The sequence below is a fragment of the Lepisosteus platostomus genome, chromosome 10 (assembly GCF_059453375.1).
Source record: "Lepisosteus platostomus isolate fLepPlt1 chromosome 10, fLepPlt1.hap1, whole genome shotgun sequence".
Classification (NCBI taxonomy): domain Eukaryota; kingdom Metazoa; phylum Chordata; class Actinopteri; order Semionotiformes; family Lepisosteidae; genus Lepisosteus; species Lepisosteus platostomus.
Genome location: NC_142620.1, coordinates 19,656,729 through 19,679,790, shown reverse-complemented (window position 1 = coordinate 19,679,790; position 23,062 = coordinate 19,656,729). Strand labels below are relative to the sequence as shown.

General features: G+C 41.8%; 1 protein-coding gene across 1 annotated transcript; it reads left to right on the top strand.

Moving 5' to 3' along the window:
• Positions 1 to 706: 706 nt before the first annotated feature.
• fbln5 (fibulin 5) lies at positions 707 to 22,841 on the top strand. Its single transcript, XM_088648658.1, has 11 exons — positions 707 to 1,120; positions 1,933 to 1,987; positions 2,319 to 2,367; positions 3,289 to 3,561; positions 9,343 to 9,465; positions 12,143 to 12,259; positions 13,862 to 13,981; positions 14,847 to 14,969; positions 16,756 to 16,882; positions 18,058 to 18,253; positions 20,848 to 22,841. Exons 2-11 carry the CDS (start codon positions 1,934 to 1,936, stop codon positions 21,007 to 21,009), a joined length of 1,344 nt encoding a protein of 447 aa, XP_088504784.1. The 5' UTR covers positions 707 to 1,120; position 1,933; the 3' UTR covers positions 21,010 to 22,841.
• The last annotated feature ends 221 nt before the right edge of the window (positions 22,842 to 23,062 follow it).

Below are 23,062 nucleotides of genomic sequence, written 5' to 3'. Positions count from 1 at the left end.
AGTCGAGCCCCCCCAGTCCACATGTTACTAGTTCAGACCTAGGCTGCCAATAGCCAGCTGTGACCATGTGGCTTCCCCTCGCAGGGTGACACAATTGGCGGGGTGTTACCAGACTATGGTGGTCCTAAGACGCACAAAGTATCGTCCTCAGCCTGCCCTGCAAGTTACCAACACCTGGGACCCGCTGGATTAGCATACTGTCTTTCCGGTGAGAGCTATAGCTTTTCCAGTCAGGGTCCTGTGGTGCGATGTCAATGAGTTGCTTGACAGACAATGGAATATCCCGGGCGGCTTGCCTTCCATTAGGTCAAGACCCACTCAAAACCTTCTGGTGGCGCTTGAAAACTTAGTGTGGACTTGACCACAGTCCTGCTGGATTGCATTCATTTGCTGAAGATCTATGAACAGTTTACACGTAACAAAAACTACGACATCTTGGCAAATGCCTTTTTTGTGATCTTGCTGTTTTTTTTTTTCATTTCTGTTAGTGTGTGAGCCGGCATTTAGTAGATCCACATTTTGTTCTAGCCTGCTCCTGCGTTTTATTCTATTCTGAACAATAAAACAAGTTTAAGAAGCACTTATTCGTACCGCAACGTAGAGCCTAGTTAAGAGAATCCCACTTCTAATAATATTCAAGGCTCACACTATCGTCAGTCTCGCCGCCATCCCCATTCCAGTTTCGCGAAAGGCACTCCAACATCTGTACGCTGCCAGGGCGCGCAGTCAACGAGTCCTTGTGCTTTCATGATTTAAAACAGCTGTTACCAGTGCTGCAGGACTCCCATTTGCATGGCTAAAGAGTAAATGGGAGCGTTCTTATTTTAAAGCGTTCCTAGGTTAATTGGCCGACTAAGTCTTGGCTGGGCAGAAAGGGGTGCTTCTAAAAAGTAGGTATTCGTTTCGCGTCGAGGCGCGGCGTCTGGGGGAGGTCAGTGAGCGCGGCGGCGGCCGCCTGCGCGGCGGGTTCTGTTCCTCATACAGTACTGAAGCACAAACGGGCTCCATCTGAACAGGGACCTGCGGGCTGCATGCGTCTGCTGGAAAAGAGAAGGCACTAAGGGGCAATAAAATAACAGCGGGAGACTTTCTGAATCTCAAGTCTGTTTACGGCTGCAAGGTAAAAGCATTTATGCCGTTATGTCTCGCGTTTAAAAACGCACATTCGGGAGTAGGACTATAAAATGAAACGTGTTCATTTACAGTTGTACAGAAGTTTTGATATACGACGGTTTTGAAAGAGAAGAGTCGTAGTTTTAGACTTAAGTGGTATGAAATAAAATCGTTTAAAGAAATGTAATAAAAGTATGCAGATTCATCACTAGATAATCAAACTATTGTTTGCAGACTATTTTGATTGACAAATTAAACTCTGAGTTTGTAAACGAATTACTTGCACGTTTTTCCGAATAATTAGTATAGTTACAGAAATCGTAGAAATTCTAAGTTCAACTGCATAATAGCCTGTGTTTTAAAGAAACCTACCATTTCAGTGTAACATGGTCATACAGTAAATCTTTAACGTTATTCTAGACTTTTCTAAATTTAAATGTACAATTTTAGATTACAGTAGTTTTAAAAACGAAGCAGCTAAAGATAATGCTTATATACAGTTATTTCATTTTGCACCACACAAGGCATTCGGGAAAGGTCTGTTAACATGTTTATACATGATTATATCTGCATAAATCTAAACTGTTGCTGCATGTTGAGCATGTTTTTAACTTACAGCTTTACATTTTTTCCAATAAAGGATGTTTCCACACGGTGAGAAATATGTACGACTTGGAAAACATTTCGATTTTAGAAAATGTGCTTTTCCCCCGTCTTATGCTTTTGGGTTAATAGTTGTGGTATTTGCGCTTGTAAACGTGTCCTACACGCGCAGTGCCCTCCCAGATGTGCCTCTCTAACGTCTGCCTCTTGTTGCAGCATGCTTGTAGCCCTCGTGTTAACTCTTCTGCAGGTCCAGTGGGGAAGCTCTCAGGTACGAACCCCGCATGTGCGGTCGGAATGTGTACTGTACAGTATGTGCTGAAAAAATGGAAGAACACCTGATCCTCAGCGGGCAAACGCAGCGGCTAACAATTCAACATTTCCGATTGACCCTATGCAGAACATCCGAGTAGTCAAATAAACAAGTATTTTTAAAATAACATAAAAAGACATTAAACCAAAACCTGAAACTTGAATCTGCCACACATTCACTCGAGACGCTGATGTTCTTGCATTTAGATTGTTTCTAATAATTCTGATGACAATGAGTGAGGTATTCTTACAGCTATACAGGAAAGCCCTGACGAATTGTGTCTTTCTAGCCCTGCTCAAATGGTTTCTATCTGGACCGCCGCAGTGGACAATGTATAGGTAAGATGGAATACAGCCAGAATCGTTATAATTGTGTCTTTTCTGTGACTTAATTAAACAGAGAAATGTAGAGCTGTGAGCAATAGCCATACAGCAGTTGCCATCAAATCAGGTTAAGCTAACACCTTTCATCTGAAGAAGGACATAAAGTTGTTTTAAGGCATCATAGTTAGATAAGATCAGATCATTTTATTGGCCATATACAATTTCTTGTATTAGGAATTTGTCTTTTCACATACCCCAGCTTGTTCTCCATGAGACACACAGGCACACAGACGGGGAGAGAGAAGCTTGGGGTCAGAGCACAGGGTCAGCCATTTTTACAGCACCCCTGGAGCAGCTGGGGTTAAGGGCCTTGCTCAGGGGCCCAACAGAGTAGGATTCCTCTGTTGGCCGCAGGATATGAACCGGCAACCTTCCAGCCACAGGTGCAGATCCTTAGCCACAGAGCCACTGCAACTCCCCCAAAAAGAGCTTATGGCACTGGTTGTTCCCAGGAGGTCACCCTGCCCAGTACTGAGCTGGCCCGAGCCTGCTTAGCATCTAAGATCAGGCACACGTACAGTCTGGTAAGACTGATCAGAATGATAACATAAAAGCACCAGCATGGATTCTACCCTGTCTGTTTGTGAAACTGTGAAGGTGGGAGTTCATTACATGCGTTTTTGTTTTGAAGTGGTAGGAACTTTGAGTAGCAGGAAAGACTTCACGAATGTGGGTCATTCCCCCCCTCTTCAACGTGCCAGACAAGCGTCTGTTTAGACGGCTGTAGTGAATACTGGGACATCCCCCCGAGCCCCAGAGGGAGGACGCCACGTCTTAAAACCTCCTGTCACCCAAGGGGGCAGGCGGGCGGGGCGGGGCGGGCGAGTGGTGCAGTCTGAGGGTGCTGACGGCCTGCCTGTCCTCTCCCCCACCGAGATATCGACGAGTGTCGGGTGATGCGGGACGCCTGCCGGGGGGACATGAGGTGTGTCAACCAGAACGGGGGCTACATGTGCATTCCCCGCGAAACACTCAGCAGACCCAACTCCCCTCCCTACTCCGGACTGCCCTACCCAGATTCCTCGGCGCCCTTCTCCAACCCCTTCGCGCCGCCCCCGGCTCCCGCGCAGCCTCCTAACTACCCCACCTCCGGGAGAGCTCCGAGCTGCCTGCTGGGTTACACGCTCGGGGAAGACGGCCAGTGTGTCGGTAAGACGGACCTCCTCATGCCGACGACTGCCCCACGCGATCGTGTTGTGCACTCTGGTCCAGAGCTCCTGGGGAAATACCGCGCAATTATTCTGCCAAAGTAAGAATGTTTCGGATCTCAGGGGTTCATACTAGCATTTCCCCAAAATAATCATACTAGTTAGCATTTGTAATGTGGCCTATCTCTTTATCTGGACATATAATCTCCACAGTTCACACCATGTAATGGATGCCTTTGGGTGCGGGTTATCTTCAGCTTCTATGAAGACTTCCATGACGTTCTAATTACTGTATGCCTTAGGTTTAAACTACAGTATTGGAAATTACACACGAACTCAAAGGATTCGCACGCTATTTCTCTGCACTGTATTTTTTAAAGTGCCCCACAGAATTGGTGTCATAGAAATTCATTCCATTTGAATGGTGAAGCTGTTTCAGTTGGCATGGATGTTGTTTGGTTTAGTCATTTGATGAACGGTGAGCGATATCTACTCCTCAGAATTCCATATTGTATAAAGAGCAAACTGGATAGAGAAGAGTAGAAAACCAGGAGAGGCAGTCAGAACTGTGGTGGGTAACGTCTCCTGTAAATGCTACCAGGCTACAAACCTCACAGTGGACACAAATTAAACAGCATGGGCAGAGGTTTTGAAATAGCTTTCCTCAGCTACAACCACATTACAGACCTGGAATCTACTCCATGTTCATTCCTATAAATCAAACATAGCATATAAATCAGAGCATACTGGCGATGGATTCAGAAGTAAATGTTAACTGAAGACGTTTAGCTTTACCATTTTTTGTTTACTTCATATACTGTGTATGTGCATTACATGGTTAAGTCTGAGGAGAAAGGAATGTGCACAGCAGAGATCTGCTTTCTCCTTAACCTTAACATGAGACTGCAGAATAAAGGCAATTAGATTCTGCAAAATATTCCCTAAGCTTCATTTTATTACAGAGAAAAAGAAACACAAATCCTAAATACTTTTCCAGTACAGTGTTAGCCAAAAGGTTCTCCATGGAAGGGGTTTCTATGAACTGGAGTAATTTAGGATTGCTTTTTTTTGGGCCAAAGGACACTGATGTTTATGGCTGCCCCACAGTCGCAGTACAGTGATATAATCGTGTGGACATCAGGCAATGACCACAACTCAAGGAGAATGAAACCAACTGCAGAGTGCAGAAAGAGCCAGAAAGAAGCCGAAACGACTGCTCCACAGGGACCCTTGCCCTTTGGAAAGTAATCAAATTGGATCAAGAAAGATGTGTTGGGTGCTTCTTAAGTTGAGCAATATTGTGGAAACATTGCATAACTCTCCTCTACATATCAGTATTTGAAACCTGATATGTAGAGGAAAGACTTCAGTGACATTGTGACATAGCATTTAGCTGCCAGGGGGCTGTTTTGTTACTGATACATGTATCTGCTCTTGCTTAGAGTCAATATAAAATAACCAAATAAGAATTTGAACTTACAAGAACTATTTGAGATCATGTGAATGTTACATCAAAGCTAAATTCATTTGCTGAAAGTGGTGCTTGCCGATATACTGCAAAAGTATCATTCTGGGTGAGTGTATAGGCCCTGGTGCTTCTGTCAATGAGGCCATGACTTCTAATTGCTGTACAGCTTTACAGGTGACTAATTTGTGAATCATGTATACAGTATCTGCCGAGCATTACACTATATGTGCTGGTAACAAACAGTTGCATGGTCTCAGTGGGTGGCTTAAGGCTTTTTCGTAATGTGTGTTTGTGGAATGAAATTATGAATTGCAGAAGAAAGTTTTGAGATATAAAGGTCTTTCAGCCAGATACACTAAAATACTTCATAAGAGTGTCAAGCAGACATTTAAAAGGCCCTAGTCTATCTGATGATGCAGCAGACTTTAGTTGTGTAAGTTGTAAATTGTAAAAAATTGGTGTTTTACTAGAGCTTGCATGAAGCGCTTCACACAAGTTTACATTTATGTTAGCTGTTTGTCGATCTTCATTTGAAATGGTAACTAGGGTCAGCCTTGTTTGTTTGGATTGCAGTTTTGGGTAAGTTTCAATTAATCTTCCATCGTGTAGTTCACTAAGCTGCAATAGATTTTCAGTCTTTTTTATACAGTAACTCATGCCCTTAGACCCTGGAACAAGTCTTGTTGTTTTTCTTTAGATATTCTCTAAGGACTCTATATCCTGGCATGGACTGCAGACAGTATTCAAGATGCAATTTTATCATACCATCTTCAGACCTGTATGGTGTGCTCTTTGCTTGTGCAGTGAGTCTGCCACCAGGGGGTCAGTCCGTTTTCTAAGTGAGCCAAACTCATTGCGGCTTTTTTTACCTAACTTTAAACCCCACTTCTGGCAGTGCTGTGTGGTGTCCTTCTATCAGTACTGATGCAACCTTTCGTGTTGTTATCCCAGGGAGGAAATAAAGAAGAAAAGTGTTTTATTCTGGAGAAAGTCGCAGACCTCTTTATTCACTGTGCACTTTCCTGTTCACAGTTTGTTAGAGAGGGTAAAGACATGAGCTCTAACTTTTTTCTATAGGCATGTCATAACTCCTTTTCTAAATATCCAATTGAGACAAATTAGTTAACACTACATAAATAGTAACTGCAGTAGAAATGAGTGTTTTGCTAATATTGTAGAGTGGCATGGAGGCACAGTGGATAGCACTGCTGTCTCACAGCGGTAGGGTCAATTCCGGGTTTGGGGTGCTGCCTGCATGGAGTTTGTATGATCTCCTCGTGTTTGAGTGGGTTTCCTCCAGGTGCTCCAGTCTAATTTGCTTTTGGGAAAATTGGCCCTAGGTTTGAGAGTGAGCATGTCTGTGTTTGTGTCTGTGTGTTTGCCCTGTGAGGGACTGTGCTATCCAGGGTGAATCCTGCCTTGCGCCCGTTGCTTGCTGGGATAGGCTCTAGCTCCCCAGTGACCCTGAGTTGGAAGAAGCTGTTAGAAAATGGATGGACAGTGTGTCATGATAGGACTGGAGGTCTCACTTTTCCAAACTGTAACCTCTTTTCTAAAGAGTCTGTCATTTTTCAAACCAGTTTCTTTGTTGGTCTGCTGTTAGGCAGTGGCGTTGTACAGTATATCACAGTCACTAGAAAAACCCATTATGTCGTCTGCTGTGGAAGGTCTTAGCAGGGTTTTTAGTGCAGTGAGCACTTCAGGTTTCGTTGGCTTGGAAGGAAACATTAGTTTTGGTTCATTGATTCCCTTAGTGCTCCAACCAGCATCACACCAGTTCAATGTTGAAAGGCTGGCTTGGCCAAGTTCAACACAAGCCATTGGCTCAGGCCTATAATGGGTTGTGTCTCTGACCATTTTCATTTTTCTGTGTGTCTTCTGTGATGAAATAGCATGTTACTATTTTGCATGATACTATAACGTTACTATTTTGCATGTTTATGCTGTATTGTCAGATAAGGTTCCTTAGAGTAGTTATGACTTTTCTTCTGGAATAGACAAATATTTAACTACCCAGTTTGAAATTGGCAGTTGTTTATAACTTGGTTTAATGGCTACAGTCCCTGTTAGGCATGAGAACAATGAGGAGTTAAAAAGCAGTTAAAAATGGATTGGTGGATGGATGAAATGCAATATTTAAAAGGCAACCTGTAACATGCTTTCTGCCAGGAAAGCCAGAAAGCCCTACCCAAGCATGGTGGTGGTCAGCCATTTGCGCTAATACATGAGCATCTTTACTGGACCTCTTAATGGAGAGGGAAGAAGAAGGTTGCTGTATGATCCATTGATGATCTGTTAAACTTTGTAACCTCAGTATTATAGAACATCTGCTATTATTTAAAAAACATCTTGCTTCCTAATAAGAGAAAAATCATTTGTTGTGGATCAGTCTGCTTTAGCGGCAGATCAGCAGCTGCTTAGAGCACATTTCTCACTGATACCACTGGAATGAAAAAGTGAATGCGAACACCATGGGGAGAGGGTGGCTTGACTGAAACTCATTTGATTTCCAGACCTCTGAGCGCTTGATAGTCAGTCATCGTCCTACTGATAGATGGTGTTCTTTGATATGTCCCGAAAACAGACTTCAGTGATGTTGCCAAAACAATAAGTCTTTCGCTAACAAATTCTTTTTTTTTTCTTGACTGCATGCCTCTGTGCATTAGTTTGACACCAGTCACAGTTTTTAATTTTCATTCATGGGAACTGTATTAAAAGGGTTATTATCTACCAGATATATTCTAGAAGTAGCTCATTTTTTCAGAGAAAGGCCCCTGGCAATGTGATCTGTAGCACCATGAGAGCATTTCAAAGGAACTGAATTGTAAATACATTTTTGATTGAACCAACTGTAGTCCTTCTGACACCATGTGTCAGAAAATGTCAAAGTCAGTAGATTCATCTATGTTAAAAAGACAAACAGTCCCATCTTGCAGAACTGTCACATTTCCCCAACGGTTAGAGTAAAGGAAATACATGGAATTCTAGGAGCTGCCATGTTTGATGAAATCAAGCTTTGTACTTACTACATATTTGTGTCAAACTATGCTATGACTTTTTTTTCTCATCTGTGGCCTGACTCATGTAAGTAGAATGTTGCTTTAAATACTTTTAACTTTGTCTTTCATGCCTGTTGATATAGTTACAGTGTATACATTGCTATATGTTACAATGTGTACAAGCTGCTTGTTCGGGCCCATAAAGCTTTCACTTTAATATTTAATATTTGAAATTGTTGTTTTCCCCCTTTGAACCTACTGCCCTGTGAGTGAACTATAAACACTTTCCCTCTGGGTGTCCTAAAAAGATGAAGGTTAGTGTAGCGCCGTCCAGATATATAACCGCAGATGGTTTCCTAGGACTCGCAAGTTTTTATCTCCAGCATCAGAAGTAATTATGGATGTGAACTGCAAGTAAAACTATATAAGGAATTGGTCTTAAATGGACACAGAGGCATGCTTCCCTCCCTATTGGGCTGTAGTACACATGGAGCACAGATGTTCCAAAAAGCCACAACGCAGAATCTGCGTTATCGAAAGATTTAACTGCAAACAGGTGCTTTACTCTGTTGCTGTTGGCTGGCTCCCCACACTGGCTGTGCCGTCCCTTGGAAAGTATTACAGAGAACCATCAGCTGAAGCAGCCAGACTTGGCTTCAGCCGTTTGCCTTCATCAGACATTATAACTCATTAAGCCGTGTGTTTATATGAGGCAATTATCTGCATTCCTCTCTTTAGAAAAAAAGCCCCAAAGTGGTGATTTCATAATGTAGGAACCCTTTTGCCTAGAGGCATTCTGTAGCTAATATCCACAAAAGGAAATCATTCCAGGGCTACATAAGTATGACAGTTGGAACATACACACTGTAAAAAAATACAATGCCAGGTATGCCCAGTACCAAAAAACAAACACTGTGTTGCTCTTTTCTCTTAATGAACAGTGGATTTTTTGAAAAGCTTCATTTAAGTGTGTGTGTGTAGGAAGGGCCTACTTCTATTCTTTTATGCAATAGGTTTTGCTGTATGTGCATTGTTAAATTCTTACAGTTCTGTTGAGTAAAGGCACTTTTGCTCTAGAGCAAGAAAAAACAAAAGCTGAGAAAAGTGTGGTGCATTAGAATATCAGGAGATAACATCTGTGTTTGATGATTCTCTTAGGTGTATGCATCATGCATGTCTCCCCTCTCTCTTAACCATTTCCTTTACACTAAATTGAACGATTCAGTTCTTATCCTGGAAGAAAACGGCTTGAACACTAGATTTTGCTCAATGAGCCAATCCGCAGTGAGTCTCCCTGATTGTGTCTCTGTTTCAGACATCGACGAGTGTGAAACAAGCACCCACCAGTGTAACCCCACTCAGGTCTGCATTAACACCGCCGGAGGCTACACCTGCTCCTGCACCGAGGGCTACTGGCTGGTCAACGGCCAGTGTGTGGGTAAGAGCTGCAGTCCGCACATGGCCAGACTGGGCTAGCACTCATATTTTCTGACAGTTTCTTCTGCATTAAGAGCTCAGTTCACATCCTCAAGGGCCCGAGGGAGAGTCCTTCAGTTTGTACTCCCACTCGAATCTCGCCTACGTAATCGCACCGGTTATTTACAGAGAATAAGAAGAGAAGAGAATACTATAGATTTTCATTAGTAAGGCAACAAAGAGTGTGAGTCATTACAGGAAAATACAGAGCTTTAATTTTTTTTTTAAATGTGTATTTAGAAACTAGAAATCTAGTTTTTAGCTCTTGATTGGTTGCTACTGGAAAAGCATCTGTGCATCCTACAGGACTCTGGCCCTCAGGGCAGGACAGGACCTGCATCTCTGTGATGCAGGTGTTTGTGCAAGAACAGGCTTGATAACCAGAGGCCTTTAGATTTGATTTAGAGGTTGTGTGTCATCTTGGAGCCTGTGAGAGGTTCAGGCAAAGCATTATCCTTTTGCATTATCCTCGTAGTCTTTTTTAAAATAAAAAAATTAATTAGAATTTAATGACGAACTATTAAATATTTCAGAGCCTCCCAATTTAGAAATGCAGTGGCTTTCAGGCTCGGTTTGTCTGGCTCCTTTAAATATTTTAACTGTGTGGTAGAGACATATGTACACCTGTGACATTCCCCCTGCAGAGCGATTCACCTTACAGTAGAGCTAATACTGGAATGAAAATACCACAGTAATCTTCCCTTCACATCTTGCCAAGTATATGTTCCACAGCATTTAAAATAATACTAGCTCTACATTCTGTACTCTAATACTTTAAACTGCTTTATTTCATTGGAATTGCAAACATTAAAAAATGAACCTCGCACTGCACTAATATGGATCTGACCCCAGTAATATGAATCGTTTATTTCATTTCCAGACGCTTACACAGTTCTGGTGACTTGAGAGCTGTCAGTTGTGCCTCCTGAAATTCACCACTGGGAGTTAGGGAATGTTACATTTATATTACATTTGAAATATATTTGTCCATCTGAATAGAAAAATAATTTTAAAGTAATATCTTTGTCCTTTCAGATGGACAAATGGACAAATAATAACTTTCTTTTAACAAGTCTTAAAAGCTCTTGAGATCTTGGTGCACATTTTACTTGAGCCTGGAGTAAAACATAGCATTTTTGCCAGCTTGCAGCATGAAACAATTAACTCCAGTCGCTTTCCGTCGTTGTCATTGGTATTTCCCCTTGGTACCACTGACAGCCTGCACCCGAACTAAGCTGCACACAGACACGTACTGTGGAGATCTCAAGTATTCTTCAATGAGCGTTGTACACTGATGTACCAACTGTCTGCCTTTTTTGGCTTCTGCCTTTCCGTTTTGAAGGAAAGTTTTGGAAAATGGATAAATACCACTCCACTGCCAAAAACAGCATAATTACAACTACAAAATCAAGCGCAGGAGTGTAGAATGCAGAATGAACATTCAGTATTAACATTATTCAAGAAAGAGATGTGGAGGAAACAGACTGTGATGGATTCACAGCTGGGAATGAACATCAGGACAGTGCTGGAGAGACATTCCATGTGCTTCACGTTGAGACACATATGCATTTGGATCTTTCTAAATCATCCAGAATCCACAAAAACCCATAAATACACTGAATTGTATATCCAGCTGCATCACGTAGGCTACAACTTTCTAATACATTTCTAGTTTTTCTTGCATCCAAATTGAGTTGTCTGGAATATGTCCGTGTCAGAAGAGGAAAAGATAAATTTAGAAAGCAGGAATGAAGCAACACTAGTTTATTAAAGCCTTCCACAGACTGTATGCAGTTTAATTCAGGTCCAGAGAGTGGGACCACTGTTCTTAGACCACACACAGAAAGCAATCAGACAAACCAATACAATGTGAATGTTTCCACCCTGGTTAGAGATATGACCTGTTTAAACGTTTCTCTTGGTGAACTGATGTTATTTACCATGTGCATTTAAATGATGTCCCACAGAGGCAAAAGTCTGGGGGACTTCCAGAGTTTTTTTTTACTCAGCTCCTGTTTTTTTATTTGGAATCAACTTCAGCTACTTTTCCAAAACAATATATAAATGAGGGAGTACCTAGTGCTGAAGCCCTGGGTTCCATTATGGACCTAAGGTGTTATCTGTGTATAGTCTGTATGTTCTCCCTGTGTTCACATGGGTTTCCTCCAGGTGCTCTGGTTTCCTTCCTCAGTCCAAAGACATACTGGTATTGGTACTGGTGGGAGTGTGTCTGCCCAACAATTGACTGGTGTCCCATCCAGGGTGTACCCCACCTTGCACCCATTGCTTGTCAGCTCGCCTGCAACCCTGAATTAGAAGAAGTGATTAGAAGATGGAGATATTTAATACAATAATATATTTAAACGAAGATGAAAGGCCCCACTTTTCCTACTTGCATTGTGTCGTGTACCATTTTCACATTTATTTTTGCTTCCCGACCTTCTTTTTGATGCCTAAAAGCCCCTTTTTCAAAAGCTTCTAAAGTTAAGCAGACTCCTTTCTTACGATAACAGGCTTTATTTTTGGAAGCTGCTTCAAAGGTTTATTTTAAACAGCATGTTCTGCTGGATCTGGTTGTGTGACAGTTTCCTGCTTTGGCCCCTACCTCCTGTGATGGTTCTGGTGGTCTGTATTTCCAGATATAGATGAATGCAGATATGGTTACTGCCAACAGCTGTGTGCCAATGTACCAGGATCGTACTCCTGCTCCTGCAACCCAGGCTTCATCCTCAATCCTGACAGCAGGACATGCCAAGGTAACCTGGTGGCCTCATGCCTTCTACATCTGTGCTTTCCAAAAATAAACAACATTGGACTTCCCATTTTCTGTGCATCATCCTATTTGCTTGTGAACGTGAGCTTGCTGAATAGAAAAGGTAAAAGTGATGTCACAAGCTTTTTGTAAAATGGTTGTGCATAATATTCTAATTGAGATCTTCACAGTGCCTTGACTAATGTTTAGATTTGTTTAAAATAATATAACTTTATTGTCCATATACAATTTCTTGCATTAGGAATTTGTCTTTTCGCATACTGCAGCTTGCTCTCCATGAGAGACACAGACAGGGAGAGAGAAGCTTGGGGTCAGAGCACAGGGTCAGCCATTTATACAGCACCCCTGGAGCAGCTGGGGTTAAGGCCTTGCTCAGGGGCCCAACAGAGTAGGGTTCCTCTGCTGGATGCAGGATTTGAACCAGCAACCTTCCAGCCACAGGCACAGATCCACAGAGCCACCACTGTTTTAGGTCTGCTGTGCATCCTAATATTTTGTTCACCTTTTTCCATGCTTTTTAGATGAGGAAAGAGATATGTCAACATGTAAGACTATTTATCAGGAAGCTTCTTTAAACTCATTCTCTCCTATCTGATAATTATTGTTCACTATTTTCCTCCTGTGTGTAGCAATCAGATTTTGTCTATTCTGAGTGTCATTCTGTTTGAAGTATATTTGCTGCTCCTACATTGTTTGCTGTTGAGAAAGATTGCTCGAGAATCCTGGTTACCCTAAGTTTATGAGAGAGTCCAGGCTACAGCCTATAATTTTAAGATTATAGAGCTCAATAGACACCTCTGGCATGAACTGGAACATCTGGAAAAGACTACATAGACCAGCTTCTCTCACTGCCCCACCAGTCCTAATGAGAGAGGGATGTCATAGCACTCCTCTGGCCAGCTAACTCGTTCATGTTTCAGCACCATCAGTTTCAAACTCGCAGTGCACCGAAACATTAGACAGATTTGCAGTAAATAACCGTTTCTAACCCTCAGACTTGGAGGTTTACCTACAGTGCTTGCCAGTAGTGGCTTTGCCCATTTAAAAGAATCTCTTTGGAGAGGAAAACGGTTTTCTCAATTAATAGTTCTCATGTTTGGGTTTGGCTGAGACAGTGAACTGGGAGAATCATTCCTCACAGCAAGGCACATATAATTGCCATTCCTGTGCTTACAGCTGGTGTGGCGTGTGACTTACTGACCCAAAAATGGTTGCAGCATTCCAGGCTGCTCTGGAAAGCTCCAGTTACTGGTCCAAGTTACAGTTAGTCTTTTCTGTGGTGTCCCAATTGAGAACATTGATCCTCCATGAGGTGTGACAGTTAAGTCTGTGGGCTTAATTATGTATGCATATCGACTGCACATTAGGGCCCCTCTGTGTACCATCCCTTAGCACAGCCCTGGGCTAGCCAGGAGGCAGATGTGGAGGAGTCAAACTGGAACTGTTTCATACCTTAAACCGTAGCCAGAAAAGAAATCCAATGCAAAATCAGTGCTGGAACTTTGTGACGTTGTAGAATCGGAAGCGCTTGCTATTCATACGAGCAGAAAGGGCCTTTTGTCCACTGACCAGGCTTGTTTCACAGACATAGACGAGTGTGACAGAGAGCATCCCTGTGGGCACAACTGCTTCAACACGTACGGCTCCTTCCTGTGCAGCTGTGACCCAGGCTTCGAGCTGGCGGCCGACGGCACCACGTGCAACGGTCAGTTCTTTGGCTCCTTTGAATGCTTGACTGGGAAGGGAAACCCAGAGGAATCCGAACTCATTGCCGTCACTTCCTTACGACTGCTTTGTGTTTGTTCTCGGACAAGACGATGTGTGTAGCTCAATGATGGAGAGATAAAGTACTAAGATGCACAAAATGGAAAGTGTGATGTTAGGTGTATTTCCCTAAATGTCTTAAAAACTTCAAAATGCCTTCCTTCTTTTGAAAAGCACAGGAATAAACATCTGTCTTCTAAGGAATGATGTTTGTGAAAATATACTGAGCCTCAAAGGAAAGTTATCTTTCTTTATAGGTATATATGTTTTTAGAGAAGCAAAGTACAGTATACAGATGCTGGTTGTGGATTTAGTGTTTTTAGCTTCATTTTGATTATCTTGTTATTTGTGACTCACTGTCATGAAATTGTGTGATAACTAATGCAGAAATGCTAAATTATGTTATTAGTAAAAAAGCTGTAAAGCTGTAAAAGCTGTATTAGGAAAAGGCACAGATGATGACTCATCAGTCAGACCTTGTGAAAATCAAGAAAGAAAAGCGCCAAGAGAACAATGCCTTTGGTATTCTGGAGGTTGGCACTCCAGATGAACCATTCAGGACTGGAGCCATGTCCTCTGTAGTGATGAATCAGGTATTTGTGTCAACCACACAGAGGAATGTCAGCTAGTGTGGAGCAGACATGGAGAATGATATGCTAATTGTTGAATACAACAGGCCAATCAGCAAGGATTTCCAAGAGTGATGTTCTGTGCAGGAGTGCCTAGTAGTGATTGATGGCAACCTGACAGCATTATGCAGCCTGTTTACCCTTTAAAAAAGCTGTCCTTTCATTTGCTGCCTTCAGATCTGAATGAGTGTGGTTTCTCGGAGTTTCTGTGTCAGCATTCCTGTAAGAACACACCTGGATCCTTCTACTGCGAGTGTCCACCAGGGTATTTAATATATGAGGACAACCGGAGCTGTGAAGGTAGGGGCACAGTGGCCTAGCCGCTCTACAGACACAAAGCTTAAGATCTGAGACAGGCAGATAGTCTGTGTGTGCTCGGAGCTTGTGAGCTACAGGAGCAGCAAGAGCCACACGTGTTGCACCAGTCCAGCAGGGTTTCTAGAGAGCCTGTCGACAGTCAATCCCAGAAGACAGGAAACAATTTAGTTGTGAAGAGTGATGAATGTTATTGATTATTCACAGATCATGTGAAGCAAATCCTAAAATTATTTGAGGATCAGAGTTGCCTAATTTAAATTCAGATGAACCTTTTGTTACCTTGCAAGTGTTTCTGTGTGATTTTGGGGACGTAAAGGGTCACTTATAGCAACCAGAAATGCACAGCACTGTTCCAGAGTTGAAATTAATGGCTCTTTCAATACCCTTCTGCTTGGTGTACCCTTTCTCAGGCCAATTAGTACGAAACGTCAGGATTTTCTGAACGTGCAAAGCCATTGGCAGGGGATATAGAAAACAAATACAGAAACTGTGTTTTATCTTGTTTATTTCTTCAGGTGACTCTGATTTTTATTACATATTTCTGAGCTAAGAGATTAGAATGGGGACCTATCTCAGCATGGGATGCAAATAGGTTAATTTCTCAATGAGCTTTTTTTCTTTCTGTCTCATTTGCTGCATGGAATTAACCACTACTTGTACATTCCTGTGCTTATAATGAGATAATATTTATGACTTATCCAGATGCTCAGTTTATCAACAACGCTTATACAATATTCTGCTGTTAATAAGTTTGAGTACTGAAGGCTAGGGATTGTCAGCCAGCTTCTTCCTTAAGAGAATATTGATGCATGAGAACCACACGTCTGAGAGCAGTGGCAGCTCTGACATTCATATAAGACCAAAACAAATGGTTATGAGATTCACATTCACATTGAGATGTTTGCAATCATTATTTTTATTATTATTTCATCTTTGCTTAATCTGCTCCATTACATTCAATGGTTTACATTCAAAACACACTTAAGGAGTAGTTCATTTATAAACGATGACATTCTCATTTGTTAAAGACCTTTTTTTTCCACAATCTGCATGTATCATTTCTTAGGTGTATTGCCAGCCTTTTGTCCTGAAGAGCCCCAATCTATCAGGATTCAGAAGTCACTGTTCAATCCTCAATTTCTACAATTTATTATAATTAAGTAAGCAGGTGTTTTGTTAAAGTAATTTAGGGATCATTTGGAAAGAAAATTGGAGTACCCTTAGGCCCTCAAATACTGGATTTCCATAATTCAATATATGTAGGATATATCATATAATAGGAACAAGTAATAGGTTTATTCCATGCTGAAAAGAGAAGAAAGAAAACACAACGTTTCAGCCGTGGAGCCTTCTTCAGGTGTGTCACCTGAACCTGAAGAAGGCTCCATGGACGGTGTTTTCTTTCTTCTCTTTTCAGCATGGAACAAACCCATTACTTGTTCCTTTGCAGCCTACGTATGCTGACGCAGCTACCCACCTGAACTATATCATATCATATAATATATGTACAGTATATGATATAGTTCATGCTCATTTGCTCTGTTCAACATGCAGGTGTTCTAACTTGGATTAGATTGGGGCTCAGGATTGAAGACTCCTGCACCATAGAAATGTCCAGTAGACGTTTAAATCTGACAAAAAGGATAAAACAGTATTTTCATTTTCAGGGTATTCAGTCGTTTGGAAGCTGCATCTGTTTGTTTGTTTGTTTGTTTGTTTAATAATGAATGTTAAACTGACCATACTTGTTGTGTGTTTGATTTTTAAGATATCAATGAATGTGACACTGGTAACAACACCTGTACAACAGCACAAGTATGTTTCAATTTCCAGGGAGGATATAAGTGCCTGGACCCAATTAAATGCGAGGAGCCTTACATTGAGCTTGGTGAAAAGTAAGTGCTCTCACCTGCAATGGTTTCCTATTCTAAATCAGTGTTATTGAGTTTCGTTCACAAATGTTACATTGTTTTTGATTGTAGACGTTTTCACTTCTTTTGAATAAAATTGCCAGTTAATGGCCTTCAAGCCAAGCCAAGTCCTTCAAGTGTTTGACACACTGAGCTCTGCATCCCTCACTTACATCTGGGAGGCGCTGTTTCACTTGTGGACAAGCCCCAGTACTACCCTTTGGAACATCCTGGTCGCAGTCAGCTAGTGACATGACCCAGCCTCAAAACCCTGAGGTCTGCATCTCCGAGCTCAGCCTGTGCTTGGAACTCGCAAAGCATTTCCACTTTTTAAGTCTGTTCTTAAAAATACTTTTTAAGTATGACATGTAGTCCATGACAGTTCAGTGCAAGGTGTCACGATCGCTACTCCTCCTCTTAAGGGTGCTCCAGCCCTTCCTTGTTCTGCCCCATTACCTGCACCTGTTTCTTATTTCCGTTCCACCTTAAAAGCCAGACGCAGACATCACTCCTGGTTCCTCATTGAATTCCACTTCGTGAGAGCCCTGGGTCCTGCTGCGTCTGGCTCCGTTATGGTTTTAACCTTCTGTTCCTGATTCCCCGCCCCGCCGGTCCCGACCCGGTTCATGGTTTTAATCCCCTGGATGAATCTCCTGGCCTTGGATTTTGCTTCTGTCTTGGATTACCCGTTTGGATTTTCTCTTGGATCATTCGCCCCGGACTCACTTCCCCCGGACACCTGCACCCCTTGGACACGCCCCCCTGTCTCCATACCCTCTCCTGCATGACTTTTTCCCCAGTGTTACCTCACAATTCCGGATTGTGTCATCTGCATAGGGCCCGGAAAGAACTGTTCTTGACACAAGGGGAAATTGATGAGACGTTCTCCTCAAATATAGTTTAAAAGCAATGGTTGTTACTTGACTTCAGTATTGATTTCCCTTGATTCATCTAAGGAAGCTTTGAATGAATATGCCTAATTATTCTCTTTTCATGAAGGTTAGTTCCAGGTTTTCAGATTTCTGCAGTGTACCTAATAACGTTTTTAAAGGGCATATCTGAAATGTTGGAAGACAAACAGGAGGTAAACTAAGGCTTCTTGTGCGGCTACCTGTGTGCTGGACTCCCCGCAAGCAGTGCCCTGTTTCTTTGTGTTGCAGCCAATGCATGTGCTCAGCGGACAACCCTGCCTGCAGGGACAAGCCCTTCACCATCCTGTACAAGCACATGGACATCACAGCTGGGCGCAGCGTGCCGGCTGACATCTTCCAGATGCAGGCGACCTCACGCTACCCTGGGGCCTTCTACATATTCCAGATCAAGTCCGGCAACGACGGGAGGGAGTTCTATATGAGGGTAGGTAGCGAGAGTACCAGACACACTCTGACCTGTTGGCAGTGTTCGGTTGTTTGTGCCATAATAACAGCGTCACTCCAGCCCCTGCTGGGAAGAAGCACAGTGGTGGCATAGCGGTAAAAAAATTGCAGAGTGCCTGATCCTGATGACTTTCAGCGCTGTTTTTTCCAAAAACTATTACGGAATTATGGAGAAGCTTGTGTTTGACACATCTTAAATACACTGAAGCTTGAACCTAAATCCAAAATATTCTGGTATTTTGGCATATGACCACAATATGGTTTTGTTTTGATTTGATTTTGGAAAGGATTGCCATTGTAGGTGATTGTGAATGGAAATAACAGGGGCGCTCTGCTGTTTTGGGAGATGTTTGTTCATTTCTGGTCTTTTCCTTCTGTCTGAAGAGGTTCATTTATGGATTCAAAGGGCATTTTCAGCACCTCCGAAAAATCTCTTTAAAATAAAGCTCTACAGCTTCTTACAGTTTATGTTGGGGCCCTTAATTATAACTTTGTAAGTTCAATAATTTTCATCAGTCAAGCCTTCCTACACGGACTGTGTTAGAATGAAACTGAACCTCACAGCGAGCTCTGCTATGATGTTTTCTAGTTTACACCAGCAGATGGCGCAATGAACATTTCAGCTGTAATTTTTAAAGAAACTACAGTTATTGAACAGATACTGTAGAATTTGAAATTTCCACTTGTTAAATAAAGTGTGGGGAAATCAAAAGAACACAAGAAACTTCAGGCACCATTATTTCCTTTTGCAAGGTCAGGATTAGAGGCATGAAAGTTCTTTTGTCTTATCTCTCTGATAATTAGGTTTGGTATAATCGTTAAGTGCCTTATTATTATTATTATTATTATTATTATTATTATTATTATTATTATTATTAAGGATAATTATTTTGTCGATATACAGCTTCTAGCCATATCACCCTGCAGCTCTCAACTGGCAGCCCACTGAAGCTCAGCAGGGTTGAGCCTGGTCAGTACCTGGATGCGAGACCTCCTGGGAAACCATGGTTGCTGCTGGAAGTGGTGTTAGTGAAACCAATAGGGGGCGCCCATCTATTGACCTACTGCCCTGGTACAGTGGTGGGGACACTATACTGTAGTGGGCGCCGTCTTTCGGTTGAGATGTTAAACCGAGGTCCTGACTCTCAGTGTTCGTTAAAGATCCCCAGGCATTTCTCGGTAAGAGTAGGGAGTTATCCCGGTTCCCGGGCCAAATTTCCCCCCTCGGCCTTTACCGTGGCCTCCAAATTGTCCCCATGTATGATTGGCTTGCACTTGCCCTGCGATGGACTGGCGGCCCGTCCAGGGTGTACCCTGCCTTGCGCTCGTTGCTTGCCGGGTAGTCTTGGGCTTCCCGCAACACCGTGTGGTATAAAGCAGTTTGGCAAATGACATGACATATACAGCTTCTCACACAGACTGTTGATACTGCTTCATCAATATAGTATTAATAAGAAAAGCACAGGGGTAGATTCAGTTACTGTATAGCATAACCAATATAATAACAAGTTAAATGCCCTGTTTTCTCCAATAACTATTCTTATATTCTTAAATATTTGGAAAAAAAACCCGGTTAAAATGTCACCAAAGGTATCAGTTGAAATATTTAATAATTAATCCATGTTTAATCATTAATCCATACTCCCCAACTGGGAGTTCAAACATTTAAATATTGGCAATCAAATTGTGGTTAATAGAGCCGCCTTTTATGGCAGAACAATGAGTAAATAGACCAGGCCTGAAGTAAGCATACTGTAAAGAACAGAACTTGAAACCACTTGGTGTGACAGATTGGGGTTAGAATTCATACCTTGTACCTTTCACATCGGGAATGGTCAAAAAGGAAGTAAATTCATCTTGAAACTTAGGCTATTACTAACAACTCATCCTCCATCCAGATAGTAACACTATCCAAATAGTTAGTCTATTAAGCTTGCAATTGAATAACCAGGAATAAAAATGAGACATTTTAACAACACAGCAACTGCAAGAATCATTCCACTGATGCAATATAAAAGTGAGGATATCTATACTCAGTTTGCAATTCAGCTCCACGAGACCTTTGAAAAACTGAGTTGCTAGCATCCATCAAATGTGCAGAGCAGAACATAACTATTCCCTGTCATACTCAATCGGGGTCTTGGCATCTGAGTGGGCTTCGTAAGAAATGTCTACAGGCAGTATCTTTGAAGACTCTTCTAGTACCATTACTCGTCTTAGAAAAATGATAACTTTCTGATCTGAGCTTCTAGTTTACATTTTTGGCAGTTGCAAAGTCATAATCAAGGTGGAAGAGACCTTTAACCAAGATGGAGTTCAAAAGGATTTGGTGATCATGAAGTCGGGCAACATTTTCCTCCTCCATGGTGTCTTTCATCCTAGAAACTTTCCACAGTTGACTCTTTGATAGTTGCAGGCTAGATTGTGATGACTGCTGGTCCAGCATGTGGTATGTGAAAGTAAAGTTTGTCCAGTGTAGTCGGCAAATAAAAAGGTCACGTGGACCATTTTTTATCCCTTTTTATGAGCTGGCACACTCACGGTGGTGCTCTCCTGTTGTCTGTTCGAACGCAGCAAACCAGCAACGTCAGTGCCACGCTGGTCCTGGCTCGACCCATCAAGGGGCCCAAGGAGCTGGTGCTGGACTTGGAGATGGTCACCGTCAACAACGTCATCAACTTCCGAGGCAGCTCCATCATCCGCCTGACGATATTCATCTCCGAGTATTCTTACTGAGCCCCCCACCCCAACGGCCCCCCAGGCAGCTCGTCTTGGCTGTATGACTCGCCCCACACAGCAATGCTTTACTGTGACCAGGTAGCAGACGTCCTGCGAGGGTACCAGCACACCTGGTCTTCCCTGTATCCCGAAATCCCACTTGCCTCTTCAGGGACACTGTGTGAATGTGCTGCCTGATATGATCTATCAAAAAGTGAAATATTTATGAAGCTCCCATTAAACTACCATTCATGTGTGAATTTTTTGTCTGTTCTTAGGCATTGGGGGAAGGTTTTTTCCATTTTGAATCCGTTTTAGACATCATGAAAACTCATGCCACTGGGTTGTCAGGATTTTTCATGGTTTATTTTTCCCTCTCCCTGCTTTTGATCAACCTGTGTCAAACCCTGTGGACTTCCAGGAAGCTCATTACAGAAATCCCTCGGTTTAATGGTTGTTGCTTGACAAACATTGGATTTTACAGACAAAATCTGCTAAAATGGAATTTTGTCTGTAAGATCAGAAAAATCCCAATAACAGGGAAAGGCACAAAGGTAAAATAAATACTACATAGGTTTAAAATGCAGGAACATCAGTGGTGCCCTATAGGGGTAGGTAGCTTGTGTTTCATGTGCTTTAGTGAATTCTATACAATATATTTTACAATAGATGAAATAAGAGCTTGTATATTTATGTGAAAAAAGGGCAGGAACAATTTTCTAACTGATTATGATTTTAACTGTCATATATAATTATTACAGAATGACCCAAAAGAGGTAGAAGGTATATATATATTTACTGTATCTCATTTAATAATGAGTGTTTGGCCCAAAAATGTCACTCTTGATTAAAAGATAGTTGACATTAGCGGAACCCTTTGCCTCTAATAGTCATTTAAACCCAGGGTTTACTGTACTGAATTGCCTCATTTTATGCGTAACATGGGAGCCTCCATATGTTGGAACTGGGCATCTACTTTCTGAAACTCTTTTGAATTTCACCATTTACTGAGTCTTTGATAATATCTAGCGCTCCGCTGTTTAATTTCTCCAGATCAGTGAAGAAGGTAACGCATCTTCTGAAGTAAAGAGAAACCTTACATTTGCAAATGTACCTCTCACACAGTGTCTGACCTCAACGTGTGTGATCACAGCTGGCAATATCAGTCTTTTAAAATGCGAGCCTAAATTGAACTGGTGGTACAGTGAGCACAAGCGGCTGAGGGAGAGAGAAGCTACTGAAAGGAAAAGGACTGGCAGAGAAAAATCGGTCTACAGAGCAGGACTGTGACTCAGCTGAGTGCATCAGTAATGTTACTGAGTATTTGTCCAACGCTCACCAGGCAATGCCATATTAATCCCACTGTAATAAGAAATATAATATACACATTGAATAAAGATGCTTTTGTGCAGGGGTAGTGTAAATAGTACCTTTGAATTTACAGCACAGGCAATTTTACTGAAAAAACTATTAGCGCATTTTTGACTTGAAGGTGTCAGAGAAGAGTGTGAGGGGATGTGTTTATATGCTTCACATTGGGTCAGATTTTTGATGTGACTTAGTCTACAGTCCTTTTGACAGCTTCTAACCCAAATAACCGGTTGGTGTGTGATTGGGTGGAATAGACAATCGAAGAAAATGTTAATCACAACATTTATGAAGGATTGGTGTTACTTTCTGATCCTGACGAGGATAAAGGCATCTCCTATTAACAAATCAAGATCTATTTTCTTTTAAATTAAAGTTTTCACTTGTTATTCTTTTCAATGTCATGTTTTTTTTTTTGTAAAGAGCACCATCAAATAATTATATCTGGGAAAATAAAAAAGTATACTTGATTGTTTAAACAATGTTTTTTCTTTGTCATTTCTATTAGTCACCATATGGCAGTCTCATGTACACTGTGTCCAGTTTACAAAGCTTTAAAGTTTTAAGGTTTCACTGCATGTTTATAAAATGTGTTTGAAGTGTTTTCACTAGTTTGCTATGTGAATCTTGAAAATTCAAATTTATACAAAAGACAAAACCAAACGTGACACTCCGTTGTTTTTTTGCTAGCTTATTTTAAAAC

What these genes read in the sequence shown, in the direction of transcription:
- fbln5 (XM_088648658.1), top strand. Translation starts at nt 1,934, where the DNA reads ATGCTTGTAGCCCTCGTGTTAACTCTTCTGCAGGTCCAGTGGGGAAGC. An exon ending in TCCAGTGGGGAAGCTCTCAG is followed by an intron (nt 1,988 to 2,318) that starts GTACGAACCCCG and finishes GTGTCTTTCTAG; the next exon opens with CCCTGCTCAAATGGTTTCTA. An exon ending in CGACGGCACCACGTGCAACG is followed by an intron (nt 13,982 to 14,846) that starts GTCAGTTCTTTG and finishes TGCTGCCTTCAG; the next exon opens with ATCTGAATGAGTGTGGTTTC.